Source organism: Drosophila sechellia, chromosome 2L (genome assembly GCF_004382195.2).
Source record: "Drosophila sechellia strain sech25 chromosome 2L, ASM438219v1, whole genome shotgun sequence".
NCBI classification, from domain to species: Eukaryota; Metazoa; Arthropoda; class Insecta; order Diptera; family Drosophilidae; genus Drosophila; species Drosophila sechellia.
Window position 1 is genome coordinate 10,246,659 of NC_045949.1, and position 19,183 is coordinate 10,265,841.

Here is a 19,183-nt window from a genome sequence, read left to right on the forward strand (position 1 = left end):
AGGTTTGCCGCTTATCAACTGAGTTTTCAAAATAAACATAAATATTCGCATTTGTTTATGTTTAATTTGCAGTCAACGACTTCTGTATTTTGCATTATAATTCTTATCACCGCTGCAATCGTTTCAAGTAATTAATTATTCAGATTACGAATGGAAGCTTTATGAATTTGTACTCAATCAAGTGGTACATATGTGCATACATAAATAGTTGGTAGTTAATACCAATTATAGTGGTAATATGATTTTCTTCAAGGATTCATATACATATATATGAACTAACACTTTTATTTTTAATAATGTGCAGTTTATGTAGAAAAACCCCTACCTTCGATAGTTTTCAAAGTAAAATGTTCTAGAACACAACTTAAAATTTTCAAGCATTCATTTGTTATTTTTGTGTTGTAAAAAGTTTAGAAATGCCATTAATTTAGGTGAACAAAATTTTGGAGGTCAATTTATCCCCTGCCAAAGGTTATAAACTAATCGGATTTATTTACAAAGCTTTCGGCGTATACTTCCGATCATTAGTATTTAAATACTTGGCAGATATTTGCAAATATATATGTATATCTAGGAATAATTTACATAATGAACTTAAGAGCTATTTTGTACTCTTTAGTTTTTGAATGAAATTTTCTGAAATTTCTTAGTTGTAAACTATATTAAATCGTAAAACTTATAAGGAACCTCCATCTTTCAGTATTACTACCATTTGCGATGTTTCTAGCTATGATATAGGATTTTCCCATATATTTTGCTGATAATTGGGACTATCAGCATTCTATCAATGAACTTTCGTATGGTTAGCATTTACATATTCGAACGATCTTTTGAACTCACCCTAATAAACGCAGTTCTAGTTTTATAGTTTATAGTTTTATCGCAGTTACTGGGCAACTGTAGTTCAGCACTATTGAGCCCGAGGTTATTACCTCCTGTTTCTGAAGTGCACCATTTAGACCCTTTTTTGAGTTTTCGATAGTAACCGTGGATTAGTGGTTATCACGAATGCACTTGTGTTTGCGATCGGTTTTCAGAAACCAATTAAGCACTTGAGCAATTTATGGTGTGAAAACGATTAAATGGATCAATCTAAAGCCAGTTTAGAAATCTTTAAAGGAATACTTAAGAGCGCGCATGTACATACTTCTTATAAGCCTATCAGTATTTCTACCCGGCGAATTACCGCACATACATACCTACAAACGATCCAAAGTACAAACATATGTGTATGTACTTGCTCATACTTGCTCACTTTCTCTGTGTTTGTATAGAGAGAATCATTCTCAAGTTAGGTCTCGAGCTGAGTTTGCGATCTCAGTTTGAGCAGTCCGCATTGAGAGGCCGATGCGATCGTTTGGCTCGGTTGGAACTTCCTCTATAAGTCGGTTGTTCCCGCAACCTCTGTGTGCCTGTGTGTGTATATATATTGTGCAGTACTGAGAAAGTGCAAAATCAAGAGTTGAATGTAAACTGCACAAACGTAAATAAATAAAATACGAAAACTGCAATGTCTGCGAAGACTTCGGTGTGGCTGGTGTTCTTTTGCGCCCTCGGCTGCCTCATTCACGATGCCGATTTGCGGAGTATTCAACCAAAGGCATCCCAGTGTGGCTATCAGGTAGGTTACTTTAACCATTCTTAGAAAAGGGCATAGAAATTATGGGGCATGCAACATGTTCCTTGCTGCGCAGCCTTTCAAGTACAGAAAACACCTCATACAGGTTTAAAGTAAGAATGGAACTGATTACTGGTATACAGTATATGCACATAGGGTATATACATTTTGCCGGTAATCTCAGCCTTTTTTTGTGAGCGTAGTATATATTGTTTCATGCAAATGGTAAAAATAAATATAAATAAGTTTTTCGATTTTGCACTGATAAGCGTACCAGGCAAAGGAGCAAATTAGAAAAAACTCAACAGTTAAGTGCCGATACACTCCACTCACTAAACTATTGCAAAATGGTAGAGAAGATAGAAATTATAAAGTTGTTATATATTTATTGTAATTAATATAAGCTTAGTTAGAATATGTGAATGGCTAGAGAAGGAGGATTTAATAAATTTGAGAAAAATAGATATTAATTCTTCCAATTTTGATTTTTCAGAGCTGCCATCCAACCAAACCCAACATGCTGAACGTGCACCTGGTGGCCCACACCCATGACGACGTGGGATGGCTGAAGACCGTTGACCAATACTACTATGGCAGCGAGACCAGGATCCAAAAGGCTGGAGTCCAGTACATAATCGATTCGGTGGTGGAGGCTCTGCTCAGGGATCCCGAGAAGCGATTCATCTATGTGGAATCTGCCTTCTTCTTCAAGTGGTGGAAGGAGCAGAAGCCCAAGGTTCAGGATGCAGTTAAGATGCTGGTGGAGCAAGGAAGACTCGAATTCATTGGCGGCGCCTGGAGCATGAATGACGAGGCCACCACCCATTACCAGAGTGTAATCGATCAGTTCTCCTGGGGATTGAGGTATGTCTGAATGCATTCATAAATTCTTGTATTAACTATTAAATGATTTTTTCAAATTCAGACTTTTGAATGACACCTTTGGTGAGTGCGGACGTCCGCGAGTTGGATGGCAAATAGATCCTTTTGGTCACTCCCGGGAGATGGCATCCATGTTCGCGCAAATGGGCTTCGATGGCATGTTCTTCGGTAGACTGGACTACCAGGATAAGGACAAGCGTCTGATGACTAAAAATGCTGAGATGATCTGGCATGGATCAGCCAATTTGGGTACTTAACTCACGCCAATCGTAAGACTTTTTAATAAATCTACTTGCTATATTTCAGGAGAGGAAGCGGATCTGTTCAGTGGCGCCCTCTACAACAACTACCAGGCGCCAGATGGCTTCTGCTTCGATATCCTATGCAGCGATGCACCCATTATCGATGGCAAACACAGTCCCGACAATAATGTTAAAGAGCGCGTAAGAACTGATACCATATGTGGTCTTTTTTATGTTTTACTCTGGCATTGGTTGAGCTTCTGTTATGTCTTTCATTTGTGTATCCCATTCCCATCATTATTAGATCGATACGTTTTTGGATTTCGCCAAGACCCAATCGCAATACTACCGCACCAACAATATCATTGTCACAATGGGCGGTGATTTCACATACCAGGCTGCTCAAGTTTACTATAAGAACCTCGACAAGTTGATACGGTAATTGCATAATGTTATGTCCTTGCGCAGCTAACTGTTAAAGAAAGCCCCTTCAAATTCCAAATTGTTCTGTCCAACACTGTGCCGTCCGTTACCATACAAAAATCCAGTTAAATTTGACTGCCATGTGTGTGAAAAAAACAGGTGGATAGATTCCTGGCTTACGTAACGAAAATGGCCGAACACTATCGCACGCCCAACGTGATTCTGACCATGGGTGAGGATTTCCACTACCAGAACGCTGATATGTGGTACAAAAATCTGGACAAACTGATTAAGTAAGTAGGGGCTTTCCTTGACAGAGTTTTGCGATGAGAAGGAATACGGTCTGTACAACAAAGTTCCCGTTTTTATTGACCCATAGATATGGCAATGAACGCCAGGCAAATGGTTCGAACATAAACCTTCTGTACTCCACTCCATCGTGCTATCTGAAATCCCTGCACGATGCGGGCATCACCTGGCCAACCAAGAGCGACGACTTCTTCCCATATGCCTCCGATCCACATGCCTATTGGACGGGATATTTCACATCGCGACCCACCTTGAAGCGATTCGAACGGGATGGCAATCACTTCCTGCAGGTCTGCAAGCAGTTGAGTGCCCTGGCGCCCAAGAAACCCGAAGAATTCGATCCCCACTTGACCTTCATGAGGGAAACGCTCGGAATAATGCAGCACCACGATGCCATAACTGGAACAGAGAAGGAAAAGGTGGCTCTGGACTATGCCAAGCGGATGAGTGTTGCTTTCAGGGCTTGTGGAGCTACCACTCGGAATGCCTTGAATCAATTGACGGTGCAATCGAAGGATAATGTCAAGGATAAGTCGGCCAAATATGTGTTCGAGTTCAAAACCTGTGCCCTACTGAACATCACTTTGTGTCCAGTGTCCGAGGTGAACGACAGATTTGCTCTAACCCTCTACAATCCACTGGCTCACACGGTCAATGAGTATGTGAGGATCCCTGTGCCATATTCCAACTACAGGATCATCGATAACAAGGGTATGTTGCATAGCAAAAGCTGAAGAAGAGATTCAGTATAAACAGATTATCATTACTTTCAGGTGTTACTCTGGAAAGCCAAGCTGTTCCGATTCCCCAAGTGCTGATCGACATTAAGCACAGAAATTCCACAGCCAAATACGAAATTGTTTTCCTAGCTACCAATATTCCGCCTTTGGGATACCGTACATATTATGTTGAAAAACTGGATAGTACCGAGGACAATACTAGAACAAAGGCTTTGCCAAAGAGAACTTCCAGCGTTACAGTGATTGGAAATAGTGTAAGTTATTACTTATCACTTATATTATATATAATTTATATTAATTTATATATTCTTATGTTTCTAGCACATTAAACTTGGTTTCGACACCAATGGTTTCCTTTCTGAAGTCACTGCTGATGGCCTAACCAGATTGGTCAGTCAGGAGTTCCTGTTCTACGAGGGTGCTGTTGGAAACAACGCGGAGTTCCTGAATCGATCATCTGGAGCCTATATTTTCCGACCCAACGAGAACAAGATTCACTTTGCCACCGATCAAGTCGAAATTCAAGTCTACAAGGGTGATCTGGTTCAGGAGGTGCATCAGAAGTTCAACGATTGGATTAGCCAGGTGGTGCGTGTTTACAACAAGGACTCATTCGCTGAGTTCGAGTGGCTGGTTGGACCGATTCCCATTGATGATGGCATTGGCAAGGAGGTGATTACTCGCTTTAACTCTGACATCGCTTCCGATGGCATTTTCCGCACCGATTCAAATGGTAATACCTAGGCAATTCCAATGAAACCAGATCGGATTTTCATGACAAATTACTTCTTACAGGTCGCGAGATGATCAAGAGGAAAATCAACCATCGCGATACGTGGAGTGTGAAAATCAACGAAGCCGTTGCCGGCAATTACTATCCCATTACGACTAAAATAGATCTGGAGGACGACACTGCGCGCATGGCCATCCTAACGGACAGAGCCCAGGGTGGCAGCTCCTTGAAGGACGGATCCTTGGAACTGATGGTTCACCGTCGTCTGTTGAAGGACGATGCCTTTGGAGTGGGCGAGGCCTTGAATGAAACCGAGTTTGGCGATGGACTGATTGCCCGAGGCAAGCACCATCTGTTCTTCGGCAAGTCGACGGATCGGGAAGGTGTTTCCCTCAAGGGAATCGAGAGGCTAACCCAGCTGGAGAAACTGTTGCCCACATGGAAGTTCTTCAGCAATATGGAGGATTACAGTGCCGATGAATGGCAGACAGCTTTCACTAATATCGTAAGTGGCTGGTATACTTATAAAATGAATTGATGTTATTTGAAATTAAATTTTGCAGTTCAGTGGAATTTCATTGGTTCTGCCGAAACCCGTGCATCTGCTCACCTTGGAACCCTGGCACGAGAACGAACTCCTGGTGCGCTTCGAGCACATCATGGAGAACGGCGAGGATGCATCCTACTCCCAGCCCGTGCAGTTCAATGTCAAGAACGTGCTGAGTGCCTTTGATGTCGAGGGCATCCGCGAAACGACTCTGGATGGCAATGCCTGGCTGGACGAAAGTCGACGACTCCAGTTTGCGCCGGATCCTGAAGAAGCCGCGTTCAACACGTATGCCACATTCTCGCAACCCGCCGAATCCGTTCACCTACTAAGTGCCGAGAAGCCCATGTTGGGTGTTAAGTACGCCGACGAAGGCTTGCCAGCTGGACAACTGGGTGCCGAGAGCAACCGCATTAAGCGCGAAACAGACTCGCGTCAGGACAAAAAGGACGAGGGTCGCAGCTCCAAGTCGACTGAAGGTCCTTACAACTCCTTCAAGGCAGATAGTAGCAATCAGGAATACATTATCGAGCTGAGCCCTATGGAAATCAGAACATTCATTGTATACCTAACACCAGCGTAAAATACTTTTTACTCTAAAGCAACGAAAGTATATGCTTAATAAAATTTAATGAGTAATATAATCTAGGGATGTTTTCTTAAGTATTCATTATGTGTAGTGTCTATACTACAGAATGTCCTGTAATTTCTGAATCTACTGCTGCTGAAGCTTCTTGGAATTTGTTTCTGTAGATACTTGCTAGTATAACAATACATTTGGATTATAAATTAGAATGACCAACAATGTAAGTTTCAAGGAAGAAAAGTCCTTTGTCCTCAGGCGATGCGACTTGATTTATGTGTTTTGAGTTGTCTTGTCTAACGTTTAAAATTGCGGTCGGAAAAGATGTATTTATATTTCAATTCTTTAAACTAGAGCAACCCGAGGATATAGTACATGAATAATGAACTATATGCTACCCCTTTTTATTACACTGCAATGAGAACTGGAAAAACAGACATTGCGGATGACTTAATATTAATCATGCATTCATATTTAATAAAGCTTACCCCCAATTTAATTTTTAGCCAGGGGCACGAACTTACTTAAATATACATGTGTGGTATACGGACTGCAGTCATTGCACAAATGTTTAATAACTTTTGTGGCACAAGGGGTAACAAAAGTCCAGTTAGTACATATAAGGGTGCAATTGCGCTTGTATGTTTACCCTCTTTAATAAAAAATGCATCTATTACTTTTGAAGGAGTACGAAGTAGTAGAATGCAAAAGCGCATTTTAATGAAAAAAGTTGAAAACTTTCATTGCAAAAGGGGCAAGTCGTTTTGTACCATTTGTACTTATTCTAGATTTAATTGCGTCTAGTTTTCTCAGTCGTTGGGTTTTCAGGGACTTTAATGTTTAAGCACTTACCATCCAAAAAGCTTTTAAATATATGTTTGTTGCGATTTTGAATTCCTTGAGGTCAAAGCGGCACATTTTCTAAGAAACATTTGTAAAATTTTATTTATATTCACTTTTCCGTATATGATTTTGCTTTACATTCATATAAACTAATTTCTATAAAGTTGTCTATTCCGATTATAGTATAATAATATATTGCCTTTCACGTATCATTAATTCAGATAAGTGCATGTCTTGTATACATATAAATATACCTAATATTTTGTAGTAAAAGCTTCGAATTTATTTGCACGTCTTTTCAGCTCTTGTATTAGCCTATTTGTGGTTGATTGTGAACTTTGATAGGATCCTAGAATGCATATATATATATATATATATATATATATTAATACAATCGATCTAAACGCCTGTGTGTACATAGTAATATTATCGTATAACGCATTAACAAAAGCGCACGCATGCTATCCAATCTTAAAGGCACATCTTTCATGTATGATATATAGAATTTTGTTTGATTTTGGTCTGTTTGGTTGCTAACATATGCACTATTGTATACTCATGCCGAGTCTAAGTGGTCCCAATCGTTGCGGGCCCAGTTCGGTAACTCCGTTTCATACTCCCATCCAGGGCCCTAAAAAATATATAGTTATTAAATTATTAATGTTTATACTTCACATCTGAATTATAATCAATTACCTTGTACTTCCATGCGTGTAGATACATTATAAGGTCCTTTGACTTTGGATCACGGTAGTGCACTTTGCACTCGTAGCAGTGCTCATCTACTGTCACCTTGCTCACATGGCATCCACCTCCACTCAGTGGACTCTCCACTGCATCCAGTGCTGGAGCTGGGCAGATTTCCGTGGAAGACTTCTGTGCCGCAACTTGATACTCCTTGACTGCATTTGTGGTTTCTAAAAGTTTAACACTATTTTCCGGCTGCTGCGGCTCATTGCAAGGTGGTGTAGTTTCCCGGGAATTGGCGCACCCATCATCATCGCTGTGATGAACAACTGAAAAATGTCATCGGACATTAGATACACTGCATCATAAGATACCATATGGGTTAACCCACCGGAAGTGTGCTCACTGCTGAGACTTTCCCGATCTGCCTCGTCCTTGGTGCTCTTGAACATGGATATATCCGAGTCGCAATCTATGCCCAGCCAGTTCTCCGCATTGTGTATGTTTATGAGATCTCGTATAAGCTCTTCATCCGACTTTCCACCGATATCTCCGGATCGTCCTTTCAGCGGACCGAAGACTTCGTGATTGTATAGTGGATCGTTTAGAATGGGATAACCTACGGAAAATATGACACTTTCATTTAGTAACTTGTATTACAAATTACTCTATTCAAGATAATCTCACCTAAGTATTGCAAGTGCACTCTAATCTGATGCATTCGGCCAGTGAGTGGTTTGCAGAGCACCACACTGGTGGTGCCATTTTGGGATAGCTTCTGGAAGGTCGTTGTGCAATCCTTGCCCTTCGGCGATACTTTGCACACGCCAATCTTGTAGCTAACTACTTCAATGGGCTCCTTGCACTCCACAATGCCACTGAGAATTGAACAAATGTTAGCTAAAGAATCTTTGAAGTTGGAAAGATTACTTACTCTGGAAACACGCCCTCCACCCTGCAGATGTACTCCTTCTCCACCTGCCTGTTGCGAATCTGCTGCTCCATTTGGCGCGCCTTCTTGGGACTGCGTCCAAATAGTAGGAGTCCCGAGGTCAATCGATCTAGTCGATGAATTGTGCGTAGATTCTTGAGATTGAACTCCTTGGCCAGAATGAAGACTACGGTGTTGTGCCTATAACGTCCACACGGATGCACCTGTAAGAGTGGAGGCACAAGGAATGATTACATATCTTATATAATAGCTAAACCATAAAATCGGCGTATATAGATGTGCAGGAAGTAGGTTTGGCTGACAGTGATAACATTCACATACAGTCTAAAGTCGAAGTAGTTAACTATTTCTGTATTAAATGTGTAACATGGCGGTCGTTTAAGCCACTTACAGGTATCGATGCTGGCTTATTTACAACTACAATGTCCTCATCCATATGCACAATTTTAATTGGTTGACAAGTCACGGGAACTTCGTGTCTGTAAAGATAGCCATGAAACTGGGGTTAGTTCGATATATCATCTCCGTCGGCTATATCACTAGAGATCGGTAAGATTATTAAGATATGCTAAACGGATGGGCAACTTTTACGAGACTCATTCATTGGCTCACTGAAGTCTGTTTTAATGGGCTGCATCTTGAAAGGCTTTTCAAATATATGGTTATGGTTGTAAAAAGTTTATATTACTTTTTATTGAAATGTAATGGTATAGTAAAATAGAAGAAAGTCTTGCATTTGACTTACTTAGCTTGGTTAAGTAATAAATTGTAAGTATTTTTTACAAATGAAGTACAATTACTTGTATTTATAGTGTTAGAAAATCAAAAAATCAAAAACAAGTTTTTTTAGTCATTGGGCTTTTATTAACTATGGATTATTTATTGGTATTGATGATTTTGGAACAGTTTGGACAATGTATATCATTTATAGCGTTACTTTGCTTTTTTTTGTGAAAAACACATTTAGAATGGACGGATAGAGAAATTACAAGGAACACATTATGTAAGTTTTGCCATATAAGTAAAATATGAATATTATACCTGTGAACTATATTGGCGAGAAGATCGTTATGTTTCAGCCGATAGTCAATGGGTACCTTCTCAAAGTTGACTGTCAGTGTGCCAGTTTGGATACAACGTTCATATTCCTCGGCGGGATGTGCCCGAAATTCCCGCGAGAATATATCCAATATCTTTTCGCCCACCCAGCGACCTTTTGTAAATGTTGTGAATGTGAAGTAGTACGGATACACCTTGCGTAGACCTATTTATAAATGCATTTCCAACAATAATTCTTTTGTGATGCGCCGAATGGCTTACCATTTTCCATGTAGTAGGATGTTTCCTGGTATCTTTCATCCGTGAATCCCGGCCTCTTAGCCTTCAATGCTTTTGTCTCTAGTTTAGCCTAAAATATAATTATAATATGTATTAATATAATTATATAGGACCTATCATTGAATGTTACTTACTTTCTTTAGCTCTTTTATCTGATCATTATCGTCTGTTTTCCGCTTTTCTGGAACCTTGATTTTAAGATTCTCAGCGTCCCTTGGAGAAGTAGTCTGTAATAAATAATTAAGAATTCATAGATATGTAACTAACACATTCTGATTAAGATGCTCATATTGCTGCTATAGATAATCCACAATATCAACCTCAACATTACCCAAATCTATTTTCACCTTCTCCTCCAATTCAATGGGCATTACTTTGTTTATTTCCCCTCCATTAATCTTTGGTAGACCCATTCCATTTTGGGTCAAAGTGAGATGCTCTTGGCGGGCAAGTCTAATGTTACATTATGCTTTATATTACGTAAGTTCGTACAGATACCAAAATATTGTTCTAGGAACACATATATATATTTATAAACAGTTTGGGATATGTACTTGGCTTCGACGCTTATATGTCTGGTGCCTTCATAGAGCTACTATTGGCTGACGTTTGTCTTTTATGCACGGTACTTGAAGGTAAGCGGAGCATATTGGACAATTTGAAATGGATGTAATTGAAAATTCGAAGTTAAACCTACCTTTCACTGTACTGTAAAGATGTAATATCCTTAAAGCCTTACAAGAATTCAAGCAAAGCTAAGTAATAGCATTGAAATATTATAGAAAATCGGACATATTCTTGACGTATACCCTTTTTATATATTATTTTTTAAGTAGTATCCAAAGGTACTTGATGCCTGGAACATATGTATTGAACATAGCAATCTAAAAAGCACAGATATAAAATTATTGATCAGCTTCTGCCCCCTTTAATAGCCCCCACAGAGGGTATATTAGTTTCAAGTGCCCGGTATCCGCTAGTCGCATTACTCCATTATGGCATTCCGCTGCTCGTTGCTTTCGTTGGCAGTGCGCCCAACGCGTGATGGAAACATGTTGCATGCCCAAAAAGTCGCGCGGGAGAGCCACGGACTACAGCCACGACCACGGGGGATACCATTAGGATGAAATGCCGTCCGGCCGTGCGGGTTGAGATACTCGGCCCGCAGTTACAATGGGTCTAAAACGCGTGGATACACATATGCATGACCGTGTACACCGTGCATATTTGAGAAAAGCAGTCTCAACCCAGAACAATGCACAGAAGATACACTCGAAGTATATATGAATACGTTTTAAATTTAGATCATTATGAACAGCCGAACATATATACTAACCCAAAATAAACCCAAAACGATGGTAAAAGCTAACTGCAAGTATTTATTTTTTGGGGCGTGTTTATGATATCATTATTTACCCATAATTCTCATTGAGACTTTTATATCTCGGAATCATAATATGTCAAAATTTTGATTTGATTCGATTTCGATAGCAATGGAAACATAGCTTTTCTTTGTTTTTAGAAACCTAAAGAAATATTGAATGTTTCAGATAGAATTTCTAATTTATTGCCGGATGTAGAGTAGGGGAAAATGAAATGTTTAACTTATGGTTTCGAAAACTATTTCTTCAGTTTAAACATCGTCTTGTTGCAACAACTCATCTGGAATTCCGGTTAAAATAAAGTGGGTAACAAACGACTTGTATCCGTAAGATTCAGTATCTCGCGCCATGTAATTGCCAGTTTTGATCAACTTAAGATGCGACTAGCAGATAATTGTTTATTTTTGTTTAATTTCAGCAGTAAACACCTGCTGGCAACGAGTTAGCGTTTAAACAAGGCAACCCCACAAATTGATGTACAAACAGGCGGGCAGTAAATATTTGTTACGCTACATTAGTGCATGTCCTCCACTAAAAATAAATCAGTTCTGATTGACACAAGAATTTTAAAACACATCAACTAATAACATCCGAAACCCACATGCTCTTGGCACCGCTCAAAGTCGAAATATATGTTTTTCCCCCTTTTTTTTAACAAGAAACTAGAAGAAATCTGACTATCCCCAAATCGAATGATATGCGTTTCGCGTTCGTGTTGGCCAATTACCGGTGTTGATATCCATTGAACACAAAAATGAATGAAGACCTCCTACACGCCGCCTTCCACGTCCACTCATCCATGGGAGCTGAGTATAAACGAAGATGATCAATTAATTGAATCATTCAACAGCGGCGACCTGTTGCCAGCGATCTTGGCGCACTTCGGATCCCATGCCATTCCATCCCAACCCACATGGCACCCTCACATCCACAGACGATCACTACACTCAGAGAAAAAAGAAAACATTTCGATCTCAAAATCTAGCTGAGATCGTATCATGCTCAACATACTCAGATCGAGATCGAATCATTCTCAGATTGCAAAAGACTTGATCATACATACATGTTTCTCGTCTCAAAATCAAGTTTTTTCCTCTCTTGAAAATAATTGATCTCGATTTGATTGATAATCGATCTCGGTTTTTTTCGTGCTCAATTTTTCTGAGTGTAGCTGATTATCGCTGGTGTATATAGATATTCTATAAGTATGTAGTATATATACATATATATATATATATATATATGTGAGCAGACATTTGCATATATTCATGAGCATATGCACATACAGAGATTGCCAGCCGCATAATGCATATTCAATTATACCTGATGACTGCTGGCTGGCACGGAGCATATTGGTTTCTCCGGAACTGCCACGGAAATAGCTTCAGTTACATTATATCATATTCTAAATTTGTGCTTTTAAACCACATGGAACAGCCAATGCATTTCCGAGGTATTTTCTCGGTCGGGAAATTGTGGAAAAAAAAGCATTTGTATCTTTGATATACAAGTGAGTGGCCGGCGATATGCCGTCCGCTTGGAAAATATAGTGTCTCATTCTGGCACCCGGAACATATTTATGAGTCCGCCCACCCCAAGGCTGTTCATGGAGAATCTGCGGATGTGGGTGCGGGGGCGAAGTACGAATCGCGGGCGGCACGCTTTTATCGCCAGCACACCACCAATACCACCAATGTGTTGCGCAAGGTGCGAACGGATCGGCGAATGTCTGGAAAAGCGGAAAACTGAATGGTGAAAACTAAAAGACCAGCACTACACGTGACCACCACCCACCCATGGCTATATATTAATTATCTATTTTCAAGAGCACTCATCATACAGTGTTAGTTCTGCTCCAAATTCTTTTTAAACATCAATTTTAAAAGAGATTACGTATTTGATCTACGCATGGAAAAGTATATTCATACCCATGCGCTGGCTCTTGTAAACAAAACATTTTTCATAAGGCTAAACTACGTCATTGAAATGGCTGATATAATAGGCTTAAGATAACTAGATCTGAATGCTAGAGCATCGGAGGAGAAATGGAAACTTGGACAATGTGAGCGTGTGACAATGAAAATGGTTTAGGTTTTCTAAAAACGAAAATGTGGCCAATGTGGCACAGTGGAAAAACGTTTAATATTTGAAAATTCACTTTAAAATATGCTATCTATCGAGTTTATTGAACTTTCATAGTTTCAAGCGAGCAACTTTGCAGCCATTCTGAGAATTGCGATGGCGTAGCAGTGTTAGAAATTAAATTGCCCAAGTGATTTGTATCGGGCTTAACTGTATAAACTTAAGCCAGTTTTGATTGAGTAAACTAGATACCAGTAAGTGGGCTTATGCCGCACAAGGCAACTTGTTGACGAATGCATTTAGAGCCGTAAGAATCCAAACGATCAGGCTGCAGGAATGGTCCAATGACATCCTACTCAAGTTTTCCCATAACGGCGCTGCTTGCCTACTTAGCCACAAATGATGCGATTTTCCAGTTCTTGGCGGCTGTGCATCCAAAACCAAGATCAAACTCGGAAATTCTATACTATATATGTCAACTTTATATATACATATATATGCATTGTGCATCCGCTTGCAGTGGCTTAAGTGTTGAATTTTCAAGGGTTTATCTCAGTTGGATTATTATGAATCATTTCAATTAGTCTATCAATGGATTTTAGGCAGCTAACTGGGCAGCCTTTGTTGCAATCAATCACTTTCAGATACTTTAGCCCCTCGAACCAGCGGCATCCATCAGATACTCCCCGCCTGCATGTATCTATAAGCGTGAGCTATCTCGCAGATGCAACTAACTTGATTTTCATGGTCATTCGCCGGCAAGTGTAAAGTTATAGACACTGCGCTGTGTAAACAGCCCATGTGCATTAAACAATGGAAAACATCGCACATCTGGGAGCTACTCTACTAGTAGCTACATACCATATATGTATATGTTTGGAGTAAGGCTATAGGCCAACTATAACCTTGACCAGCTCATTCGGCTGCCCGCTCACCACTTGGCTTATGAAATCATCGGGTTTCAAAAGATAGCCACTGCAAATAGCTGGTAAGTAGGTATATTATAAGGCGGCTTTAGCCAAGCGGAAAATCTTGGAGCCAAAAGAGCTCGATGTTCATGCCGAAAAACGCAACTGAGCTGGCACTTAAAACAAAAAATAACAAAAAAAGCGGATCGAGAAGATTTTATTGTTAAATAACATACACACACTCGACCATATGCTTTCAAATTTGAAATAATTTGTTATTAATTTTGACATCGCTGTCGGCTCGAATTGTGCAACACCTCGTTATGGGGCAACATCAACGCTTGGAGGACCAATTAGTGGTGGTTGGGTTTTTATTTGCTCACTTGCGGTATTACGATTTAATTGTGGATTATAGAAAGGAAATCGAGTGTACTTAGTTTACATTATTTTGTGAAAGTGTAAATCACTGCCATGTTTTGTGTAAGCAAAGAATTAACTGGCCAAGTGATTTGGGCTTCTATTTATTTGCATAACTAATCATTTATAGTTACATGAGGAACTGAAGAACTTTTTATGTTTATGTCTTGATTAAACAAAAGCAGCTAAGCAGTGATCCATCAATTGTTTTACCCATTAAAAAGATTTATATATCTTGTTGTAAACTAAGAAACATGTATATATTATACAATGAAGTATTCAATATACCAATTGAAAGATCAAGAAAACAAAAAAGGCAATGAAACTGCCCCACCCTTCACAAGAAATATTTTCATCATTAGGATAATAGTTTTAAATTTTTATAGTTTTTTTTCTTTCATATATTACTGATATTTTCGCTCAGTGCACTTGTCTACGTAATTTAAGTACTAGCCTTCGCTCAAGTACGAATAGTGCCTATCATTACAAGTACTAAGCAAACTGCAGCTCACCTTATTAATCGGCACCTCGGCACTTGGCAAGACCTGGATGGCTGGGAGCGAAGGCGCCGGACTGCGCAGCAGGTTGAGATTGATGGACGACAGGTGATTCAGTTCCTGGTGTGGCAGGCAGTTAAGTGGCTGGACCATGGAGCAGGCGGCCGGAGCGGTCCGTTGGGCCATTTGCACGGGCACCTGGACGGGCACCTGGGCCGCCGTCTGTTGGTTGGCCAAATGGCCAGCAGGTGCTCCTCCGGTGGCGGCCAACAAAGATTGCTGGGCAGCCGTGGTCAGGGGAACGCCACCAAAGGCCGAGTGACCTGCGCCGGCGGCGGGTGCATAGTAGGCACCAAGTGGCAGGGAGGAGAACATGGCGGAGTGCATCAGTGCGTTCTGGTTCAGCTGTCCGGCGTTGAGGAGCTGCGGTGCCAGATGACTGTACGGGGATCCCATGTGGAAGTGTGGTGCTCCCGGCGCGGCGCTTGGATGCAAAGCGGGCTGCTGATAGTTCGCCGGCGGTGCTGCTGCCGTATTGGGCGATAATGGTTGCTGCATCTGCGGCTGGCCAGCGAAGATGCCGCCCACCGTCGTGGAGCCCATCTTGTCCAGAAACGGCGACTGCATCTGCAGCATCTTCTGCTGGTGCTGCTGGGCGGCCAGGGACCAGGACAAGTACCAGGCACATGGAGCCGGAGAATTCTGCATTGTTGACACGCTCCTGGGCAATTGTTCACTTCACTGAGAGGAAACTGCAGATTGGATGGGTATTTTTTCGTTGATCGGAAATGACATTAATATCGTTGCGGATAGAAAACTTCACGGATACATTCCCGAGTTATACGATCATCTGTTGTTTACTTTGATTGCGATAGCAATATGGCTCTTAAAGTCAATTACAAATCGTTTTGTGTACTTGTACGTGTTTACAAATTGTCTTGGCCGTACATATGCTGTTTCGACTGTTTTATTTGAAAAGTCGAAGCGATTTTCGGGCTTGTATAATGCGAATTAAAAACCTAAACAAACGGCTTATTTATTTTTTATAGTGTTTATGAACACCTATACCAAAGCTTGCATATTAGGCTCCACGAAATGCGTTAATTTGTGGTTTATATTAGCGGATTGGCGTTAAAAAATACAAACACACAAAAAAGTCGGAACAATATGTTGATTAGCTTTTGCACTGCATTAACTTTGTCTATCGTGTGCGCGATAATATGTTTTTAACAATAATATTTTCATTGCCCATACATACACAAGAGCATTATTGGATCAAAGAATTTCTATTCGAATAAGAGTTTTTGCTAAATACAAAACGATAATGGAAACTTTGAGAATACATTTGGAAGACACGCGGGGGCCATCTGCTACTTGGCTACTCTAATTGCACGAGACAAAGTCTAATATATCCTCTAGAATACGTATAAACCTACATTCGGAACCGTACATGCGTCTGTCAGAATTCTGGCAAGAAGAAATGCGTATGGGTGCCTATATATTGTGGTGTTTGGATGTGTAATGGATGGAATAATACGTATGCGAGACCGGGCATTAGGATATCGGCTCACGATTTAGAATGTTTAGAATCAGGTATATATATATACGTATATATAGCGTGCATATATACCTCACCACCTACTGAGACAAATGCCACAAATGCGCACGTGTAAACATTTTCATTTGCGCTAGCAGCTTGTGCTAAATTAAGTTTTTGTATATTACTAGGTCCACTCGGGCTGTATCGACAAGATACCAGAATTTCAAAGAATTATTCGAGATTTTCGGTGCCTTAAGACGCAGGAATGTATGTACATAGAGACATAGAGATATAGCCACACTCATTTTTGTCATCAGTCGTCTTTTGTCTTAGTTCCATTTTATCAGCCACAATTGTGTATCTTCTCGAGTGATTTTAGTACATTTCTCAAACAAAATTCTTGCATAACTATATTATGTGTAGACAATGGGAAGAAAGAATCTTTTTTTTTTTTTTTTTTGAAATAAAATCATCCTATATATGCGCGCGTGTGAACGTTTCATGTGTAAGTCCCCAGATCTCGAAATCATCAGGATGACAATAGATCATGGGCTTAAAAGCAAGAACAACATTTTTAGTGAGAGCTACTTCTATATTTATAAGAAAATTTGTATATCTGCGCCAGCAGAAGGTAAATTCGTTTCTAAACTGTTGGTAAGAAAAATTCAAAACTAAAATGGCTCATAGAATTTCATAGAGCACAACACAATAATTTTAATGGACCGTTTTGTGCCCCGATGGAGAATGTTTTTTTAATTTTTCCCTTTCCTATTAATAAGCGCATAATAATCGGTTTATATAGCAATGAATTCTAACAGATGCCCAATTATTCGAATCATTTCACTCAAAGTTCCATAGTTTCAGCCACTAAAATCCAATAAAATATGTCATAATATTATTGGTTATGGAAAATTATCGTTTGTATTAAACAAATTTGTATTATTTGGCCAAAATATCGGCGCCTTTGATCATTCACAACATATATCTATTATGTTTTTGACAAAAATCATGTCTCCTTTACGCATTTTTAGTGTACTTTCTTTGCAGGCTGTTCGCATTAATTATGCTTTTAAAAATAATATAACTTGCACATCGATTTGAGTTTCATATTAGATTTTTTCACAAAGTAAACAACGCATTTTGAATGTTTTCTGAGCACCAAATTGACTGCAAACTCGGGGGAATCACACGCGAATTAGAAGTGTCACGTTTTAATACCTGACCGACGATGGCATTCACGCGGCAGCATCTACTTCTAGTCTGGCCGAATCCAAAACACTGAATGAAACCAGAAAACTTGGCGCAAACATAACAAACTTGGGTTGCCGTTCGCCGTCGTGGTGAATTTCCCGCTGCACTGTGGGGCAAACTGCATTTTTTAATTTTAAAATGTTTGGTAGGATTAGGTGTTTAAATGTTGTAATAGAAATTTAAAAACTAAAGTTAATATTTATAATATTTAAGAGCTATAATGTTTATTTTAGAGTGTTATCATTTAAAATAAAGTATGTTAATTTTAGCAAGTTTTGTTTTTGTTTTGTTACATAAAATGCATTTTTTTTGTCCACTGTATAGTGTTGGGTTTATAACTTGTTCGATCAAAGGTAAGTTGTAAGTGGTTAATATATTACTTGAATGTAGTAATTTTTCTATCAGTATTTCTAGTAAATAAATCGAAAAGTAATTTAAAATCAAGTTTATGGAACTTTTATAATTAGAAAACTTGTCTTAGATAAATATATAACTAAATTGCCAAAATCAAATAATTTGTCAAGTAATTACGCGTGTTATTAGAATGTCTATTTCGAAGTGCACCAATTAAGACCTACTTAGGTAAAGTATTTATTTGTTGCCAAAACCATTGAATTAATCATTACTTTGATTAATTTTTGTGGTTTAGCGCCTTTGTTAATCCAAAATTCACCTTTCGCGTTCAAATATAAAGTCGGGCGACTTGGTTGCGGTTGCACTCGATATGGAACTGCAACATGCAACATGCGATTGCCTGCTTGCAACACATTCCAACATGACTCTATTAGCATTTTTGGAAAATAAAAAGGATTTTACAAATTAGGCCAGCAATCAGTCTCGCAATGGTTTTATGACATACGAAATTAAGCATTTATATTATTTTATAATTTTGTAAAGATCTTCTTCTTCAAAAAAAAATTGTATAAGTGGTCAGTTTAATTCTATAGGACTTTGAATAAGTTGCTCTTGAATTTTTCTATCAACTCACTGATGTGCAAAGCCACTGGGACCATTTGACACAATTCCTCTAAACAAATGGTAAGTGTCCTCCGGCACACCCACAATTACACTTTTCCGGAATGCTTCTGGTGTTGCAGCCACAACCTTCGAATATCAGTTACGACTTGCACCAAATAATCATTCAAAAGAATTCCTCAAAAATTGCATACCAACATGTATGTATATTCTGAAAACAATGCGTTTGCCTTT

At 39.5% G+C, this 19,183-nt stretch overlaps 2 protein-coding genes across 5 annotated transcripts; one reads left to right on the plus strand and one right to left on the minus strand.

Moving 5' to 3' along the window:
• Positions 1-1,356: 1,356 nt before the first annotated feature.
• On the plus strand, positions 1,357-6,138 carry LOC6612009 (lysosomal alpha-mannosidase). 2 transcript variants are annotated; one of them, XM_032714034.1, is made up of 10 exons: positions 1,357-1,621; positions 2,112-2,482; positions 2,544-2,749; positions 2,807-2,943; positions 3,047-3,180; positions 3,545-4,185; positions 4,248-4,468; positions 4,536-4,947; positions 5,010-5,452; positions 5,511-6,138. In XM_032714034.1, the coding sequence occupies exons 1-10, from the start codon at positions 1,511-1,513 to the stop codon at positions 6,075-6,077; spliced, it is 3,243 nt and encodes a 1,080-aa protein (XP_032569925.1). In that variant the 5' UTR covers positions 1,357-1,510; the 3' UTR covers positions 6,078-6,138. The 2 variants fall into 2 exon arrangements, with proteins under 2 accessions (XP_032569925.1, XP_032569926.1); XM_032714035.1 differs by lacking the exon at positions 3,047-3,180 and adding an exon at positions 3,325-3,458.
• A 1,337-nt stretch (positions 6,139-7,475) lies between these two features.
• On the minus strand, positions 7,476-18,004 carry LOC6612010 (RNA pseudouridylate synthase domain-containing protein 2). Of its 3 annotated transcripts, XM_032714040.1 has the most exons (11): positions 17,942-18,004; positions 15,199-15,935; positions 10,032-10,124; positions 9,880-9,967; positions 9,601-9,823; positions 8,951-9,038; positions 8,542-8,762; positions 8,295-8,485; positions 7,999-8,226; positions 7,617-7,936; positions 7,476-7,551 (listed from the first exon to the last, which is right to left on the minus strand). In XM_032714040.1, the coding sequence occupies exons 2-11, from the start codon at positions 15,889-15,891 to the stop codon at positions 7,477-7,479; spliced, it is 2,220 nt and encodes a 739-aa protein (XP_032569931.1). In that variant the 5' UTR covers positions 15,892-15,935; positions 17,942-18,004; the 3' UTR covers position 7,476. The 3 variants fall into 3 exon arrangements, with proteins under 3 accessions (XP_032569931.1, XP_002036527.1, XP_032569932.1); XM_002036491.2 differs by lacking the exon at positions 17,942-18,004 and having other exon boundaries at positions 15,199-16,193; XM_032714041.1 differs by lacking the exons at positions 7,476-7,551; positions 7,617-7,936; positions 7,999-8,226; positions 8,295-8,485; positions 8,951-9,038 and having other exon boundaries at positions 8,629-8,762.
• Between the last annotated feature and the right edge of the window lie 1,179 nt (positions 18,005-19,183).